Consider the following 20,373-nt stretch of genomic DNA (forward strand, 5'->3'; position numbering starts at 1 on the left):
TCCAGTAGATGAACACTCCTGCCTAACTTAAGTGTCATCTGCAAACTGACAGAGGATGTTCATTTTATGCCCAAGACAGCCTCCAATTATCACATCACCCTGTTTGCAAACAACAGGTTCAGACAGGTGCCTTTCTAGATTGGCTGCCTCACCAGCTGTGTCAGGAAGTACCTCCCATGCACTCCAGGAAGTTCCTGGACTGTTTCCATCTACTGCATTAAAAGGACTACAATCACCAACAAAAGTGATGGATATTCTTAGTACTGACACTTAGCAATTCCAAGTACACTGTCCTGTGAGTTAGCATCGTCCTTATAAATAAAACAGATCAGATGAATTAACACTTACCCATAAAAAACTGTAGTGCAACATTGTCTACCAAAATATGGTCCAGAGGGACTGTGCAAAGTTTTCCAAAGTTTGCTGCCAGTTTCACAGTATCTATTTCCTGTAAGACACAGTTCAGTGTGTTCATAGTTTTTTTTTTTAATTAACTTTCAAAAGTTCTACTTACTACAATGCATATAGGTTAAAAAAATTACATTACATATAATAAAGTAGCATCTCAATAATTAGCTATTTTCATGATCACTAGTAAATTAAGGTCTAGATTAGGAGGTCATGTTTTCTTAATTATTTGTCTTCAAAACCAGCTGCAGCTGTTCTGCTACATGATAAGCTGGATTTTAATACTGCTGTTCATGTAATACTCTACAGATCAAATTAACCCTGCATACCTCATCAACAGTGACAGTAGCAGAAAATAAATTTTAAAAAATTAATTTCAGCATTTGATGGGCTGCAGTTCACCACAACTAAATTAATCTCTGTCACATTTTCCTCTGCCTATATGACACTTCTTGCTATTACAGCAATACCTTCAGGTCCAGCTATAAAATGCTTAATCACTTTAATAGTCAATACATGCAGAATATTATATTACCTTGGAACCAAATCTAGGCCAAATTAAGAGAATCAAGAAATTAAGTAAAACCAAACAAACCAACTCTATCAACCCTTAATGATAAAACAAGCAAAACTATCAACTAGTCAGTCATTTGCAACCTCACTCTCTTGAAACCAAAAAAATTTTAAAACACTTACTTTTCCTGACTGCAACCTCTGAATTCTTGAATCACATACTTTAATAACATATAATAAACTGTTTATTTGATTTTTTATAGTGTTGATATCTGAAAGCAAAAACAAAGACAATTAAGCAATACAGATGACTAAATAAAGTCTTCAGTTTTTTTTTCTTTTCAGTTTAAATACCTTGCTAATGAAAGTGAACAAGAACAACTATTTTTCTTTTCCCTTTTTCATATTAATGGTTAACTACCATTAACACCTTAAATATTACCGAAATTAAGAACCACCAGTCAGGCAGTTTTGATTTAACAGAAATACACTTAGCAAACCAAATTCTCTATACTTACAAAAAGGAATCAAACATACACATACACAAACTAAAAGAAAACACTTATGAAAACAAAAACTCGAGTTTTATGAATTCTTACGCATTTTTTAAATGAAATACTTTATACTATGCTGCATCAGAGCTTTTATTTTTTAATTGTTGCAATATTCTACAGCGATCATGCTGGTAAGTACATTTCATATTTTGCAAAGCAATGCAGCACTAACCATCTCCTGCTGTATCTAGAGATCGAAGATATTGCAATTCTTCACTTGCTTTATCTTTCACAGCTTCCAACTCGCCTATATTATCACTTAATTTAATAATATTCATAAAGGCCTCATAGTTACAGTTGGAATCACGAATCTGAAACACAAAGTTTTACAGTGTAAGTAATGCAAACCAGCTAAAAGTACAAGACATGATTTTTCTTCAAGTGAATTAGTTTGATACAGCACTATAAAGTGGCATTTTGAAAGTTCTTTGACACTCGTAAATTTTCCTCTTGGTACTCAAATTCTACATGGACTGAAACAGAAAAAGCACGCATAGTCAAAAACTATTTCACTTCATCACTTTCTGTTTCCAAGAACTACAACATAGACACATGGGAAGTCCATTAACCTCCTTAATGAAGATGTCCAAAATCCAGTCTACCATCTTCTGCTATTATCTCCTTAGCTGAGCAGGCAGAAAATGGTGAGACCACTGAAAAGGTTCAGCTTCACCAAGATCCCCTGCAAGTACACATGCTCCCAGAGTAATGGCTTCTTAAGATACAGAATTACAAAAAGAATTAAAACATTCTACAATGTAATCCCAACCTACTAAGGGAAAAACAAATCTACAGGACTCCTCTCTGGAACCCTAATTCAGATACCCTGGCAAATACTATTAAGCTATTTAAATACATACAATTTTACCAGTATTGGCATAACCTGCTCTTGGGACTCAAAGGAATTTGTGCAAGTGAAGGAAGCCTACTGTGCTGCCAAGATCACTGCAAACTGTGCTGTGAATGCAGCATGGAGATCAGGGAAAGGTTGGCAGCATTACAACACGTGCACACAGGTGCTGAGGATAAAGACAGCGTTAGAACTCAACCATCTGAAGTTAAAAAAGTCACTTCACCCACATCTCTTCTAAGTGCTCACTTTGATATGGAAATGTAATACTTGGTCTGCACTGAAGAAGTGCATTGACACAAGCTGCATGAAGCAGAAAGAATGAAGACTGGATACCATTGATCAAAGTTAATGGAAAAATCTCCCTAAAAATCTGCTTTTAAAGTAATAGTACAAGCAGTACTTGAACTTAAAACATTTTGTAAATTTGTGAATTTCACAGTGAAGAGAGACCTTTGAATTTACTTCTGATTTTGTATCGAAGCTTTGTATTTTATTGAAACAGAATTAGTATCGGACTGTGGTATGTCTGGAATTAAACCTCTCTTTTCCAGAAACTGATCCTTTCATTCAAGTGTGACTTTATCTTAAATGTTCCAAAAGAAGCCAGGATTTATTTCGGTCATCTCTACTTCTGACCTTAATTTCTGCAACAATCTCCATTTCATAAGACTTGTATTAAATTTTTTCCTTATCTTTTGGCCAGCACATTTGTTTCTTCATCTCAGAAAGCAATTTTGAAAATTAGTTATTTGGGACATCACTATCACAACAGAAAGCTTTATAAAAAGCACAGAATCCTATCTCTGGATGCAGCCAGGGGCAGTGCTCAGCAAATAAAGAATGAGGCCAAGTTACAAATAAAGAACACGCGTAGGAGAAGAGGGGAATCAAAAATTGAAAATTCTGATCCAGATGAGCAATATTTTTTCTTACTAAAGCTAGGTTCCAGTAGAATGCGTGCAAACTTTTACATGAAGTGAAGGAGGCTGGAGTGAAGGAAACACTGCACATATACACTTGAAGCCTGCACATATACACTTATAATTCCATACATAAGAATAACTTTGAAATACAAAGATATTTTCAGCATAGAATTTGAATGTACACTATAGGACCAAAATATATCACTAAAAAGAGAAAAGTTGGGGAAAAAAATTAAACTTGATTCATGAACTATACAGGATAATGACATATAAGAGTAAGTTTTAACTTGCTTTCCAAAGAATCAATATTGTTAATTAAAGCATAAATATTCTATTTATGTTAGCTTTACTATGTAATACTACTTTAAAATTTTAGTGGCTTTTCTTGCAGGTGCATTAGAAAGTTATCAAAGTAAAAAAAATGTTTCTGCCCATTCCATTGAATTATTTGGGTTAACACAAACAGTCCTAAAATAATTGCCCTGAAATTCCTTTGCAGAAAATAAATGTTTCTTAGTTTTCATTCTTGAGGTCTCTTAAGCTTGAAAGACCAAACTGTAAACACAGGGGAAAACACCTCCACGGGTACTGCCATACTTCCCATAGAGCCAAGCAGAACAGTCAGAGGACTGAACTTTACATTTTGTTGATACATGTCCTCAGTCAGGCAACTTTTGCTGAACAATCAAAATGAAGAGTGCAAATATATAGACTCTTTTTTTATGTGTGTATAAAATTTAGTATTGCAGCCCTAAGTTCACTATCTCTACCAACATATCCATTGGTAACGTTTATACCAGACACTTATCCATCGTGATTACAGGGAACATGAGTAAAGCTTTATATGAAAATGTTCTGGAAATACAAACAATTTTAAACATTTTATATCTTACCATCCATATGACATACTGATTAATATAATCAGGATCACTGAGCTGGTTTATTAATGGAAGAAGAATTCCTCGGGAGAGGATTTCCTAAAAAACAAAGGATTTTTATATCATCATTTTCACACTTATTCATAAAGTTAGTATAACTGCAACAATTTAAACATTATTGTGTAGAGCTTAAAACACAAAAGTGTAATTACAGAGAGCATTTAATAGGCACTACCACATTCTCTTCCAATTAACACTACAAATGTAATTTGTAATTGCAAGAAATTACAAGAAAAAACTCCTCAAGAGAAAACAATCTCAAAAAACCAACATTCACTTTTTCATGCTTTTGTCATGATAGAGCTAAAAGAACCTTCAAAAACATTTCAGACAAACTGTTCACTGCTATTAAACACTTATCAAGACTCTACTGCTTTTAAAATACCCTAATATTAAAATAGATCAATTTTAGAAAATAAGACCAGCAGTTTAAAAATTTTTATGACATTAAACCAAAGAATTGGGATGGCTTTTAGAGTCTGTACATACCCTGACAAAGTATCGCATGATCTTGTTCTGGAAGTCTCCAGGAGGTAGCAATATATACAGTAAAACCTCACACAGATCCCTTAGGAATCCTAGAGAAGGAAAACAAAAACGCCTCAGCACAATTTCACATTATGTTACTTCACATCTTACCTGATATCACCAAATGCCAGAGATAAATCCTTAATTCTGAGTTCAAACATACAATACATGTATCTCTGTAATGCTTTTATTCCAAGCATTACAGTAACACCTTTCAGATGGAATATAAGCAGCACTCATGAAAAATATCTACCTCAAACCCAAGACAACAAAAGCCAAATTGCAAGATTAAAAAAACCCCCAACAATCTAACTCTAATGCATTTTCCTTACTTAGCATATTCAGGTTTTTCTCCCCTCCTTCAACACTTTCCCTAAAAATATAGTGCTTTTTGCAGCAAGACTACAGAATAGTGATAAGGAAGGCACATCTACCAAAAAGCAGTAAGAATCTGCAAAACCATCCCCTCCCTCCCAGGAAAAAAATAATTTTATCTTAGAATTCTTCCAATAAAAGGAGGAAGACTTACATAGGTACATGCTTCATTTTAGTTATCACATTAATATGTCCAAATCGGAAGAAATATACATGTATGGTACATAACCACACTGAAAGTCATATGCTAAGATTTTAATGCATTTTATACTGTGAACACAATTGTTAGTATTTTAATTTAGTCTCCCATACTAAAAGATTTACTCAGAAGATAATACTGAGAGACCTTCTTCATCTTTGGGAGAAGTGCAGACTAGATCACGACAGACTTCTTTTTCCATTTCAACTTCAACCTCAAAGAATGTATCTACAAGTTCCTCAGCTTGATCTATGCAAAAGAAAATAAAAAACCATGTTTTTGTCAAGACTAGAGACTTGAGAGAGAACTTGAATTATAAAATAAAGCTAACTATATTTCACGCACATAAGATACCAGCCTACTCAGACTCAAATAAAAAAAATCTTCCCATTACCTTTCATTTGATTGCCTTTCTCTGCTATCCTTTGCTGAGCTTTTCTGAAAACTCGAAGATGAGTGCCAAAGTCATCAACAAGTCGTGTAGTGAAATAAGGCTGCCAGTCTGTCTCCTTTGACCTATTAGTAAAGGACATCCATGGAAATTAATTATTTTATTGTGAACACAAAGAACAATAATAAATTCCTACCTCTCCTTCCTTCCTGTCAAGAACCACACTGATTGTAAACATGGAAAAGCAAAGAAATAAATCAGTCTCCTAATTGCCTATCCACTGAAAACCCAAATATTGTAAAACACCACTCTTGAACCACATTAATATTTATGCTTGATTTAGTTGAAAGTCAACACTTGCATGTAGAATAGCATTCTGATTTGTGACATTGTCAGATATCTGTAAGAAGTCCTGATATAAACAGTTCACAATGTAAAACTAAAATACTCTCCAGATCTTTTTCAGCCATACTTTCTACTATTTTGGAAGGCATATAATCTAAATAATTTTCTTCTCAACTTGCAGAATATGCACCAGTGAGAAAACACACACTTCATTTGAAACTAAACACAATCTAATATTATCAACAATTGATTCCACAGATTATATGAGGTTCTTAGCATACTCTTCCAACAACATAGGTTTAGATCAGAAAATAGTCACTGTTAGATTTACATAAAAGTACCTGAATGGTGTGAAAAGGATAGAGGTATTTTTATGATATCTGTGCCTTACTAGGCAACCTAACAACCTGATTGTGCATTACGGGTTTAATGAACCTTGATGCCAGTAATAGCTTTTACACCACAGTAAGTATTTTATTGCCTGAACTCTCTCAAGGTGTTATAACACTAACCCTTCTACAACACTTCCTTTTTTTGTCTTTGTTCCCTTACCTGTTCTTTCTTTTCTCAAGGAGAAAGAGCTAAGGAACTCTGGAAGAAAGGGAAGGCTACTGCAAAATCTAGATGTGTAAATAAGAAGCAGAGCTGTCCCAAAGGGCCATCGATCAAGCAATCCAGATCCCCATCCGCACAAGACAGAACCGCACAAAACCTCTGGATGGCAGCCTTAACCCAGGCTCCCAAAGCTGCAGCTCTCAGGCAATACTAAATTCCCACTGTACTCAGTCTCCCCAGAGCTGACAGGCTGTATGAAAGTACAGGTGATGGTACTAATCTAAACTGCTTCAGCTATATCCAATTACAGGCATTATAAATACACTACATCATTTTTTCTGCAGAAGAAGAACTGCTGCAGACCTGTGAAATTGATTTGCTTTCTACAGCAGAACACAACGGCACAGGAGAAGTGCCTATTTTTGAAGAGCTATCGTACTGCAGAAAAGAAAAATAAACTTGCCAGAATTTGACCTACTTCGACACAAACTCAGTGCTCAACACTGTCCAATGAAATGGAAGGTACCAAACAGACAAAAACACTGAAGCTAGGTAGTCATGTCCATTTCATGCCTAAGTTTGGTTCCTGTAACAGTTTATTTAGCATCGTTTTCACCATTTCAATACTTTTTCCTAGAATTTTCATTATTTTACTACATCATATATTATTATATTCATAATTATAATTATTTTTTCTTAGTATTACACCCAGTTCTCCATCTTTGGCCCTCACTGTCAGAAAAGCACAATAACCTACATTTTCAAGTCAGAGGGAGGGGATAACACCATAAAATTGCTAAGAAGTTACTTATATTTAGGTGACCCACAACCTCTTCTGCAGGGAAAGCAAGTAACAATAAGCACAGTCGGATGAACACCTGCAATAAAAACTTAATAAACAAGTATATGGATATAAAGGCACACACACCTGGGCTGAGAAATCAGCCATACTAAAGAAGTGAATTTCCCAGACAAGTTGCTAATCAAGTAGCAAAAAGTCAGGGAACAGCAGCAGAAATAAGGAGTAATTAACAAACTATCCGTTTGTCCTCAATCAATCCTATTTAAAAAAAAAGATTTGCATATGTGACATTCTATGTCACTTCCTGGACTATTATTCTTTCTAAAATACCCACTGTTCTTACACATGGAAGAGCCATACCACTTCTAAAAATCATCTCAGATGATACACATGTTGAATTCAGACTTACCTCGGGAGTGGCCCTACTCTTTACATGAAGAATACAAAGAAATAATGATTCACAAACTTAATGCTTAAGTCACAAAAAAGGAAAAAAATAGCAGTTCAGTGATTTTAGACAATTTTTAAATGGCCATTTTCCAAAAGATTATGACTTCAAACACTGCCATCTCCATTATTTCCCTAGGGGATCAGCAAAAGATCGCATTTCTTATATTATAATCTTAAATTTTTACATGTTCTTTCTGAAAATTCACAACTAGGCTAGTAGATAAACTTAACCACGTACCTACTACCATACAACCCACAGTATATTGATGCAAATAAAAACAAATCTTACCTGGCAGAAAACTGAACAAGTGCATACTGAAGAGCCTGCCTAATTTCCAGAAGAAAGGATTCATCATCACTTAGTGTGTAATACCAATACTGCACATAGTCTCTCAGGGAAAACTGGATTACCTGAAATTGGAAAAAAAAAAAAAAAAAAAAAAGAACTAATGAAAAAGTGAAAAAGGACAAAAAAAAAAAAAAACAACAGTTTTTTGTGCCTGATAACACAATAGCAGTTATCCTAAAAGGTTACCAGACTGAACAATACTCCTTTGCCATTATGAAACTGGGAGTGAAACAATAGAATTCACACACTGAAACTTCTTTTCAGACTGGTTTGCACACATTGTTTTTACCACCACTACACTGAGAAAATAAAATAAAATATACCAAAAATATACTCAAATATTGCCCAATATCCCAGCCTATCTCCCATGGTTCTTTCATATATCACTCTCATATATGGTAAAATTTTGAAATTCTATTTGTCACTCAGCTACTTCTGCATTACATAGTCAATATTGGCAAAGTAAAAAAAGTAGGTTAAATAGTCCTGGTTAGAACTTACCTGTTGCAAAGGCTCATCAATTATGTTTGCACCTGTCAGTCTTCTGTCAATCTTAATAGGTCTGGCTTCACGTTTCATTTCTTCTATGCACTAGAAAGAGATTGGGAAACGTAACTTTGCAGGGTTTAGCTGTAATTAAAAAACAGCTCTACTGCTTACGATATATATGCATATGCCCAGTAATGACTATATATATTTTCTATATTATTATAATTTATGGAAAAAACATAATCATAGAATCATAGAATTATTTGGGTTGGAAGGTCTAGTTCAAAACTCCTGCAATGAGCAGGGACATCTTGAACTAAATCAAGTTGTTTAGAGCCCTGTTCAACCTGACCTGGAATGTTTCCAGGGATGAGGCATCCGCCTCTGCTCTGAGCAACAATATTTTCTGTATTTTTTTCTATATAGTACATAATGAAAACCTACTTCTTGCTTAATATAAACAAGCAAGTGTTTGCTAAATTACTAAATCAGAAGGAAATAAAACTCAAATAGTTAGAAAAGGAGGGAAGGGTGAGACACAACAGCACAAAGTAGTTTTTATGCAAGACTCCAGTTCCCCTCTTGTTTGTGAACTTGACTGTGCAATCTCAGGCAGATAATTTTCAGTTGGGTTTTTGGTTTCTTTATCCACCTCAGTTTATTCTATATGCCAGAAGAGAAACTACTTTTCTGTACAATTGCTTCTCAACAGATGAGCCTTTGGAAAGTTATTGATGAGGAGGGAAAGAAATTACTTTATAGAAGGATTTATAACTCAAAGTAGTTAACGCCAAGAATGACCTCATCAGAGCTGACCTTTGGCAAGTGACATACTGAAAAAGAACTCCCTTTATAAGTGCTTCTCTCAAGTGGACTAAATGCAGTGTCTTTCTACAAAATTTCTATGAAATTGGCAATAAACTCCTCTATTTTCACAGAAATAACATCCCAACAACTTACTATTGTTCAAATAAATCAGTAATTTCTTTGATCTAAAGTTATGACTAAATTGGAAAAAAAAAGAACTGCCAATGCCATAAATGAAGGAATTATAAACCATATACCCAAGCTTTTTATTCCATGTGATTAAAACTTGCCTTGTGTATCTCTCATTCAAATCAGTTAACAGTGAATGGCACTGAAATATCGGAGGCCAGAAAAAAAAAAAAAAAAAAACATTCTCCTCTTTAAGCAACTCTGTATCACAACACAGTAATACTTTGTTGCAAAATTTTGTATATTTTTTTAATTTTCAAGGCAAGTGAACCTTCAATGCCACTTTAATACAATTAAGACTGGGTCCCATTCAAACAATTAGCATATTCCACCTATTGACTAATGAATTTGCAAAGTATTTTTGTGTTGACTGTGTCAAAACCACCAAATTATAGGGACCTGAATAATTAAATATTTTTACTAAACACAGCATCATATAAATTACCAGAAAAAAAAAAGTCAAAATAATTTTGAAGGACTGCATGCATAAAACCACATTTGAAAAAGAGAGAAAAATACAGCAGTAAAAAAAAAAAAGCAGCAGGCACAAGAAAGAGAGGGGCACAGAGAATATGCAAGATTACTTGGTAAAAATTGGAATGTTCATATGCTCATAGAATCCAGGTTTTGACCTGGATTTCAGGAATTCATCTTGTCCAATGTTCTGCTCAAAGCAGAGCCAACTACAAGGTTAGACCATTCTTTCATATTCTTTATCTCCAGAGAAATCCTTATGTGCCTGCAGTATAATTCAATTCGCTTTCGGTATGTCTGAAAACATCTAAACTTTAGAGTATGTGCTTTTATTCCATTATAGGTACAACAGCTGACTGTAGTCTCACTTGGAAAGCATTGTTGGTTTTACTTCTGCCTTCCAGATATTGACACAGAAAACAGACTTAAAGGAAGGACCCAACTTACATGACAACTGTCCCATTTGACTGTCACTTCACTCACAATTAGTCTGATGTACTCTACCAGTATTAAATCATTGGTTAGGAAAAATGGACATCACTTCTTATTACATTTGACACCTCCTTGCTTCATTTTAAGCAGGGAGGAAGCACCTAGGAGGAATGCAAGATACAGACTCCACAATGTGAGATGCAACAGAAATAAAACCAGGCTCCACAAGCATCTAACTGCACTGACTGAGTTATTTCAGACTTTTGTTTCACTGCATTAATGGGTATTTTTGAAGTCCTCTTTTGAAACTGCAGTCACAGGGTTTCATGAGTGGACAAGAGACAGAGCATTTACACATCTGCCTCAAATCTGTAACATAGGATATGACCAACTGACTTAAAGAGACTGAGAGACTATTCAGAGATCCAACATGCAACTACTGCTTGTAAGTTGTTATCACTGTTTTCTTACTGTACTTTGGCAATATTGCACCAAGCCTACTCTTTGTCTTTTGGGTAAAGCTTATAGACATAAACTATCATAACCAAACATTTCACACTTCTGTTGGAGTGAAATTGTAATTTCAGTTGGAAGTTCAAGTTAACAGTTCAGAAGGCTCTAAACTTACCCTTCACTCAACATTGTTTTAATACAAGCCTGCAGACAACTGTGTATCTTGCAGATCCAGTTCATTACTGCATCATCCTGTAGGTTCCTGACATAGAAGTTGTATACAACTTGCAAAAAGAAAAGCAAGTCTAAGCCTAATTTGAAAGCCTCCCTGTGTGTTTGTAAACAAACAAACAAATTGTAGAAAGGTATACCATCTTCCATCAAATGTACCTTAAGTATTCTCCTTAATGTGATGTATTCACTATATATTTTCTAGTAAGTATAATCTGCAGCAATCAAGGAAACCTAACAGCACCAAATCTGGTGTTGTAATGTATGGTACATTCTACACATTACATCCAGCCACAACTTTGATTCTCTGTGTTATTACTGATTTCTGTAAAATCAAGCATCTGAACATTTATCTTAGCCTAAAGAAAATCTCTAAGTACCAAAAATACCCCAAAACTATCAATAAAACTCAGATGAAAAGAGCATCTTATAAAGAACCAGTATCACCAGGTTACTCCTTAGACTATCACAAAATAATTTCATGTTCAGGCGAATTCAGCTTGTACTTGGTTCATGGAAGAAGTATAATCTCTACACATCAGCCACTAGAAAGAATATTAATTGTTCAAGACCACTTAGGTCCAAAATGACTTTAAACATGAAAAAAAAATTAAAGTTAAAAATATTATTTTCCATACAAGTCAGCAGCAATTTAATAGAGAAATAGCAATAGGAATCACAAAACAACATGTTTGGTTTTGGATGGGACTCACCTCTACTTGCACTGCTACTGAAAAGCTGACATACCCTTGTTAATGCTACTTTAATGCAGTGGCAAAAGAGAAAACACTATTGTAGAAGACAAAAAGATTTTATTTGGTGAACAGCATCAAATAGCATTTCATAAGTCAGCTAAAAACAAATACCTTCATATTACAAAACTAATCCAGAGATTAGTCAAGACAGGTCAATTGAGGGAAGTGCTGTGTCAATAGTCCATACTTAAATCAGATGCCAAAGTACTGGATTTGCAAAGAGTACATAAAAAACTCCATTAAGATTTTATTCTTTTATAAAGCAACTAGCGCATACATACATGCTGAACCCAAAAAAGTAACACTAACATTAAAAAATGTTTCAGCATGTAGAGGAAATTTAAAAAACAGAAAAAACTTCTCTAAATTTGCTCGCAAAACACAAGACATTAAGTAATAACCTATATAACAGAAGCACTAAAGTCTATATGGCACCAAGAATCTTAGCCATCAAAAATGAGGTTTCATTAACAGAACAGAAACATTAGCTGACTACTGACTTTTCCTTTTTCAGCCTTAACCTTTGTACTTTTCATCTGGAGCAGTGACTTGACTTTACAGTTTAGGGTATACTTTCAGATTTATCTTAAAATATTCAAAGCCTTAAGTGAAAAGGCCACTTACCAAACAAGCAATGAACCAGTCACAGAAAAAGTTCTGTGACTAGAAGACACTGCTCAATCACAAGGTAAATTTCTACTCACCCCCTTAGATAAACATGAAATGTAGTGAGTGATAGCTAAGAAATAATAGGATGCTTCAGTCAGAATAGCTGTCAGATTAAATGTAATAAAATTAGCAATCTTTGGGTTAAAGTGTTTATTCTCATGAGTGCAAATGGATTAGACCAAGATATATTTAAATTTCTGACCTAAAAAGATGCATTGGTTCATAAACCAGGGATTCCTAGAAATTCTACCTCCTGGGTTTTAACAACTTTTTCTGTACTAAACAGATGCAGATTTATCAAGTTAGGAACCCTGAACTTGAGTCCATCAACCAAAATGATGTGGCTGTTAGGTATTCAGAAAAGAAAAGAGCTGAAAAGTGGCTTCCACTGCTGCTCTGCATTCATCTATGCCTTTCCAGAATTTTTGCTTGGTGTTGAAGAGAGCTGAAGATAACCTCTACATCCTTGAAGTACTGCAAATCTAGACTTTGTAACAGTTTGACTTTCTTAGTTAGGCAGACAACTTTTTGACCATAATCAAAAGTGGAGAGACTACAGATCCAGTGATGGAAGACACCTAAATAGTTGTGACAATCTTGCACAAAAAAGCAAGAAAGAGGTAGCCCCCAAAACAAACCAAGAAACACAAGCAGTCTGGAAAGGAATGGTTTAGTAATTTCTTCACAGATGATATTTGCCAGTCATATCATACTCATTTCTCACAATGAAGAAACAATACTTTAATCAAACTTTCCACAACCTATTGAAAAAAAATTGTATTTCATAAAGGAAAAATATGGCATTGCATTCCACTTACACATTGCAGCTGACTCAAAAGATAAAAGCAGGCTCTTTTACCTTGAGAAATGGGCACAATTCTTACATTAAAACTGATTATTTCCAACCAAGTTATAAAATCTGATCTAGAAGTTAAGACCAGAAACTTTCCTTACCTTAGGGATCCCAACTGATGTACAAGGGAGAAATGAATGTTCACACTGCTCAAGATATTTTTCTGAATTGCTTTTTCCAAATAAAAGAGTAACCACAAAACCCCTAAAATGGAAAAAGAAAGACCAGGTACAACAACAGCCACATTTTCTCACCTCTAGAAAGTATTTAACAGCTAGTTATAAAATGACAATACATGATAATCCTCGCTGTTTACTCTTGTGCTTTTTCACATTGTAACATGCTGCTCAAAATAAGTGATACAACCCTAAGCATGAAGTTTCCCAGTCTTGTATTGTCTGTCTTGATATATTCTTACCACATAGAAAATCTATGTAGCATTGTCTATGCTACAGTGTGCCTGCTGTGATGGCACACTGCCTGTGCTCACAAATATTAGCACTTGGGAAGAGGGGTACATACAGAAGTTGCACTGGTTACATTTATATTAAAAGTCTCCAAAACTATGAAGAAATAAAATCTGTAGGCTGCTCCACTGTAGTGTATGCCACAAAATCACAGTCCAGGAATAAAGTGATGCAGCAAGCATAACTAACCACTGCATATGTTTAGACATTGTGCTTACCCTTGCTAGAACAGCAAAAATTTATTTACAGCCTATGACACTAGGGCTTGAAATGTGCTGAAGTAATATGTTCTTTTAATACAGATTGCTGTTGATATGATACTCTCACTTACAAGATTACATAAAAAAAATACTATCCAATCTAAAATATGCCATTTAAAGGTTTTAATTCCGAAAATTAAAAAAAAAAAAACTTTTTAAGCCCCTCAGAGGCCCAGAAATTCAGAAGCTATGAGGTTAATTCCATGAAAGAGGGGAAAAAAAAAAGCTACTCAAATTATTATCAGTAACTTGAAAATCCGTAAGAGGAATTCACTGGATACTCTAACTCCATTACAGCCATTCTTACCTGCCATATGACAGCAAGAAATAAAAGCAGGTTTAATTGCCCCCCTGCTCCCTGCAACTTTAAAATCATAACACCTATCAGAGTTCACAGACAACAACTTGCTTAGAAAAATCACAATATTAGTTTCACTAATGTTTTGGTTTGTTTTTAATTATTTAAGTTTGGATTTTCTTTTGATTACCTATGACTTTGCTATTAGAAACCTCAGCTGTCTTTTAAAGAAAACAGTATACTCAAGTTTGGCCTAAAATCAACTTTAACTTTGAACATCTATCAGACAATTGCTTCTCTTTTTTTATTCAAAAGGAATGAAGCCTTGGAAATAACTACCTATAGATTATATCTCTGTTTTCTCTCAAATATTTTGATACTTTTAAAGTTAATGACTCATTCAAAAATACTAATACTACCAATATGGTTAAAAAAAAGGCTAACCTTCTTAGATGCCTTGAAGTATTATCAGTTCTATGCTTGAAATGCTAGGAGCTGCTTCTTCTCTGGCAGAAACTAACACATTTTATTCTCTAATGTAAAATCATGTGAGCATCAGAGAAGGATACATAGTCTGAACATTCAGGACATCTGTTAGCTAACCTGAATCTTCTAGTGTAAATGCTTATTTAATTCATCAAGAGGATTTTCAATACATGAATAAGAAATCATATTAGTCTTCTGTAAATGAATAGATGAGAAAAAGGAAAAAGATTGTATTTTTCTTCATTTTTAAAAAATTCTTCCAAAGATTACTGGATGGGCAGCTTTTTCAGGGTAAATTAACAACAGAACAAAGGTAAAAGATAAAAAAATGAAGACTACAGATTTATCACTTTCCCCTCAATTCTGAAAAGTAACAGTCTCAGCTGAATGCTTTGTGAAAGTCAAAAAGCAGCTACAGAACCATCCCTGATTTGGTAGGCAGTCACAATCATTAACGGAGCCAGACAGTCACATATATATGGATGTGATTGAGTATCAATAATTACGGGATTTGATGACCAAGCAAATGCTTTTAAATGGCAAAGCAATTGATTTCAAGAAATTTCAATTTTTGTATTTGGCAAAACCACAATTCACATCATTTTTATTTCACTTTCTTAGGGCTGAAAGAGGGAAGGCAAGAGAATAAGATAAGAAACACTCTTAGTGAGAAAGGCAGATGGTAACAGGCTCAGCAGTCAGGTAAAGGGGTCTACACCAGTACTTGAACTGGAGAGGAAAAAAGACTACCACCCTGTAATATTCTACACAGGTTAAGTAAACAGTATCTATCTTTAGCCTCCTGCTTTCGAACTCAGATCCCTAAGTGAATGATCACTGACTGGAAAAAGGCTAACATTTTATAAATCAGTCTTAAAACAAAACAAAATTAAATACAGAGAAATGGTGCTTTTGAACTTTTATTCATATATACAAATAGTTTCAGTATTCTTCCATGTACACCAAAAACAATAGTACATTTACTACAAGTCATTTGTGCAATCACATAGCTGAGTGCATATAAAAAGAAATAATTACACATAATAGGAATTAAACAGTATAAACAGATTGATTACATTGACATAGATATGGCATCACCATTATCTTCCTGCACAGCCCACTGATATATTATTTAAGTACTTAGGGTCAATACTAAGAGTGTGACCAGCTGTGATTCAGCATTTTCTTTTGTTAAAACTGCAAAGTGGGACAAAAGCTGGACTTCTGGCTACGGGAAGTCAGAAACCTTTGACGGGCCACTTCTTTTTTGAATGAAATATAAAGACCTAGAAAACTGTGTGAAATTGGGTAAGAACTCCAAGTTTCAACAAAAAATTCAACCATAAAAATCCATGTCCAAAATTGTTTTTTTGCTCCAGAGAAGTTAAGTGAACATTACAGACACGACTGTAACCATGAACCAGAACTGAATTTTTGTTTTCTAAATTTATATATATGATGTCATGACATATAATTGCTAATCCTAAGTGCAAAAGTTACTTCATAACAATTTCTGTTTGTTTCTAACAGAAGCATGACCAAGCATTTTGTGAAACTTCAGGGAAATTAAAAAAAAAAAAAGCAGGCAACAATAATTTAGCTGTAAACCTATTTGGCCTAGTTATCACTCACAGTTCTGTGTGCTGAATGCTAAAGTAAGTGTGTCATTCTTCAAAAGATTAACAGTGCAAAAAAGGCCAGATCTCAGTCACAGCCAAGATGTATATGTTATAGTAATGAAGTGATGACATTCTACTGCAAGGGCTGAGACTTCACATCTATATATTTAAGTAAACACTCTGCTCCAGCAGATACACTACCACTAGATGAATCCTTAACAAGATCAATGTTTACTGACTAGCTACAAAAATTAATCAAAGCACTACAATAACCACAGCAAAGAGATAGGACAGCTGACTTGAGAATGAATGAGCTCAGGCACCACATGCAGTTTAATGGTGCCAAACTGTAGCTGACTTCAGATGTGCTCCAAGACCCTGCTTTGACGATTAGCTTTGAAAAGCCAAACTGAAACTGTGCAAGAATGAAGGATAACATCTTAAGAAATCATTATATCCCATGTTATTTTCCATACTGCAAGTACTAAGGAAGTGGTAAGACAAAACAGCAAGCAGATAAACTCTGACTTTTGTCTTGGACTAACAGATAGCAAAATATGCCAACCACACCTGTATCAAGACTTAACAAGACAAAAGCATTCATTTCAAGTTAGTTTTACCTTAACTAAATCCCTTTTCTAGCAGACTGACTATTCTGATTTCTCAGAGATGAAATACCAAGCCTAATACAGTTGAAACCCAAGCATAGCAGCTCTAATTCTAGCTACTAAACTCTACTACATTTTTTATGAGATATACAGGAATATACAAACGTTCTGTATGGTATCAAGTAAGAAGGTAAAAAGAATATCCCACTGAGACATTCTAACTTGCCACTAAAAATATTTTAATGGTTACAAGGCAAACATCATAATATACTATGTAACAATGGTGCTAAAACTTCACGTTTGCTCCCTTCCTGCCTATATAGATAATATATGAAAAGTCTACAGCTGCTGAACTGATCTACTTGTTCAAAGTGTAGTATTATTTCCACATACACAGGACAACATCCACTGCCATGAATCAAGTGCCTTAGATTGGAAAATGAGATTCTGATAGAAAAGGAAACGTAAGTACTTAGAAGTACCTGAGAAAAGAACTGACACTAATAAAAAGTATGAACTGAAATTACCACTGCTTTTATGCGAGCATTTTTCCTCTAATGTCCACTAAAAATAGCTAAATTGGGAGCTCAACTGCAAAAACTTTGCTCATAAAGACGTGCTCAAATTACATAAAGCCACTTCAGATTTTCAGAGCAAGCTCTTTGCTAACACACCCATTAAAATTTTACTTTCACGGCAAATTCAACAAAACACTTAATAACATACTTACCCACCCACAAAGCAGAGGATATAAAATGCAAAGTAAAATATAGCGAAGGGTCCAAAAGTTACTAGAAAAAGCACAAGGCCAAGACTTCCCCATCCCCATATGGAAAGACTGGTCTGTAAACAAGAACACAGAGAAAAGGAATAATTAATGTTATATTCATACAACTTTATGTCTCCAGAGCAATACTTGTATTTCTATAATGTTTGATACATTTTAACCAGATGTAAGCTCTGCTTGATGAAATAAAAAATTACCTTTGTTTTTATGCCCCCCATTATACTGTGGGCCACTAATCCAGTTTAGCCAACATTACAGCATTTTTCTTTCAAATACTGTTCCTCATCTCCCACTTCAGATACATCTGTCATCCTTTAAGGTACCACTTTTTTCTTTTCTATTCTCCCTTTGTGCATTTTTGTTTCTTGAGATCCCTTCCTCCTCACCTCTTCCCCCCATCCCCACCCTGAGAAAAGTTCTCCACCATATCCTAGGAAAAAGTAGGGTTTGTGATAGAACAGGAATAGACAATACAGCCTTGTTTTACACATCTAAACATGTTATTTTCTACAACCAAGCAATACTGTTTCTTCCCTAGATCAAAGGAGGTGCAAGACTAAAAAGGTGTCCCTTTCTCCAGTCAAGTCAGAGGCGGGTCAACAGGTGCACCAAATAATTGGCACAAGTCTACTTTTCCACATAAATAAAAGGGAGGGAAACTTCAGCAACTGATACTTGCACAGTGGTTATTTGAAAAGCCCATGATGAAGTTAAAGTCAGTCACAAGAGCACACGTGGGGCTGGTGGGATTCTGGGAGTTGATGTCTGGCATTAATGCAGCAGGCAAAACTCCTGCACTGGCAGTCACCAGGAGTACAAAAAAAGCAGCGAGATTCCGGTTATAGTGTACGTGCATTTATATATACCCATGTATGCACACACATACCTGATCTATCTATCTATATAGATAGATGTGTGCCTGTACATACCTGTGCATACATGCATGGTAATCTAAAAAAGCAAGGCAGGGAAAACCTGACTGATCTGAGCTACAATAGTTTTTGGACCGTCACAATGCTGCAATGCAATCAACAAAGCTTATATAAATTTAATTAAATCTAGTCTCTAGTTCAATATGGAAAACACGCTTCAGCCAAGTCCCAAGAGTGTGAAACACAACGATGACAAGTATTTATAGGCCACCCAAACTTTCCAGCTCTAAGGTTCTCAATATTTTTCTTTTTGGTTGCTGCTGTTGTCTAATTTACACCTTTCCTAACAGTGATCAAATGACACCCAATGGGAACTCAGACAACTGTGTCAACAAGTAACACTAAGAAAGTATTTAAATAAACTTGTCTTGCAGTTTGACATTTAGAAAACAAACAGAGATTGAACACCAGATTTGCAGATAGCCCTTTTTTAGCTTTTAATATGAAGGAGCTGCAGCTCATTTCTCTCAAGGAACTATTTAGATTTCGTCTTTTCATTTTAGGCATAGGATTAAAAAAATCAACTTTTTCAAAAAAGTTTTAAAAATCCTATATAGAATGAAAAAGAATATAAATTAAGACTCCTATATAAAGTAGCTATGATTATTTTTTGAAAGCAAGATCAAAAAGCAAAATCACAGATCTGAAGAGAGACTTTCACAGATCTAAACTGTAATAATCAGAATTATTTAATTCTTTCTAGTTAAAAGTTTAATGTAACATTGAGATGAAATTCTATTTTCTTCCAAGTTGAACTTTCTTAGCAGGAGATAAAATTTGTACTGGCTTTGTTCTCAGTGTTTGAGGCTGGGAAAAATTAAACACACAAGTATGTAGATGAGTGTAATTAAAGCGCAGCAATTAAAAAAAATGCATTGCAAGTTATTAAATTCTCTTTAAACTGAGGAATTGCTTCAATAGATAATATAAACGACAAAATCCACACTACTAAAATCACAACCGAGCAGAAGATTTTGTTGTTTTGTTGACTCATAACAAGGAAATGCAATAGATAATTGTGGTCTTCCAGTAAATGAAGAGAGCCCACAAGAAAGACAAGAGAGAAACTATTCACAAGGGCATGTAGTGACAGAACAAGGGGGAATGGCTTCAAACAGAGATTAAGTTTAGATTAGATATAAGGTGGTGGTGGGCACTGGAACAGGCTGCCCACAGAAGCTGCGGATGCCCCAAACCTGGCAGTGGTCAAGGCCAGATTGGGGCTTTAAGCAACCTGGTCTAGCAGAAAGTACTCCTGCCCATGGCAGGGATGCTGGAACTAGATGATCTTTAAGGCCTCTTCCAACCCAAACCATTCTAGGACACACCAGCTGACACAAAGAAAGAAAACCTGGCAAAATGCAAGAATTAACTAAAACAT

At 34.9% G+C, this 20,373-nt stretch overlaps 1 protein-coding gene across 5 annotated transcripts in view; it reads right to left on the reverse strand.

The window, feature by feature from the left end:
• SNX13 (sorting nexin 13) overlaps positions 1-20,373 on the reverse strand; it is a 64,649-nt gene that overhangs the window by 25,995 nt on the left and 18,281 nt on the right. For 3 of the 5 annotated variants that reach the window (XM_053948144.1, XM_053948130.1, XM_053948120.1), the window contains exons 2-12: positions 18,004-18,116; positions 13,637-13,739; positions 8,685-8,774; positions 8,124-8,245; positions 5,686-5,807; positions 5,439-5,540; positions 4,679-4,767; positions 4,145-4,228; positions 1,648-1,786; positions 1,105-1,193; positions 349-448 (exon numbers count right to left, since the gene is read on the reverse strand). In XM_053948144.1, coding sequence (XP_053804119.1) covers positions 349-448; positions 1,105-1,193; positions 1,648-1,786; positions 4,145-4,228; positions 4,679-4,767; positions 5,439-5,540; positions 5,686-5,807; positions 8,124-8,245; positions 8,685-8,774; positions 13,637-13,739; positions 18,004-18,116 — 1,153 coding nt within the window. Of the gene's footprint in view, positions 1-348; positions 449-1,104; positions 1,194-1,647; positions 1,787-4,144; positions 4,229-4,678; positions 4,768-5,438; positions 5,541-5,685; positions 5,808-8,123; positions 8,246-8,684; positions 8,775-13,636; positions 13,740-18,003; positions 18,117-20,373 lie in introns of those variants that run through there. The other 2 variants (XM_053948137.1, XM_053948152.1) reach the window with 2 other exon arrangements.

This window comes from Vidua chalybeata, chromosome 1 (genome assembly GCF_026979565.1).
Source record: "Vidua chalybeata isolate OUT-0048 chromosome 1, bVidCha1 merged haplotype, whole genome shotgun sequence".
NCBI classification, from domain to species: Eukaryota; Metazoa; Chordata; class Aves; order Passeriformes; family Viduidae; genus Vidua; species Vidua chalybeata.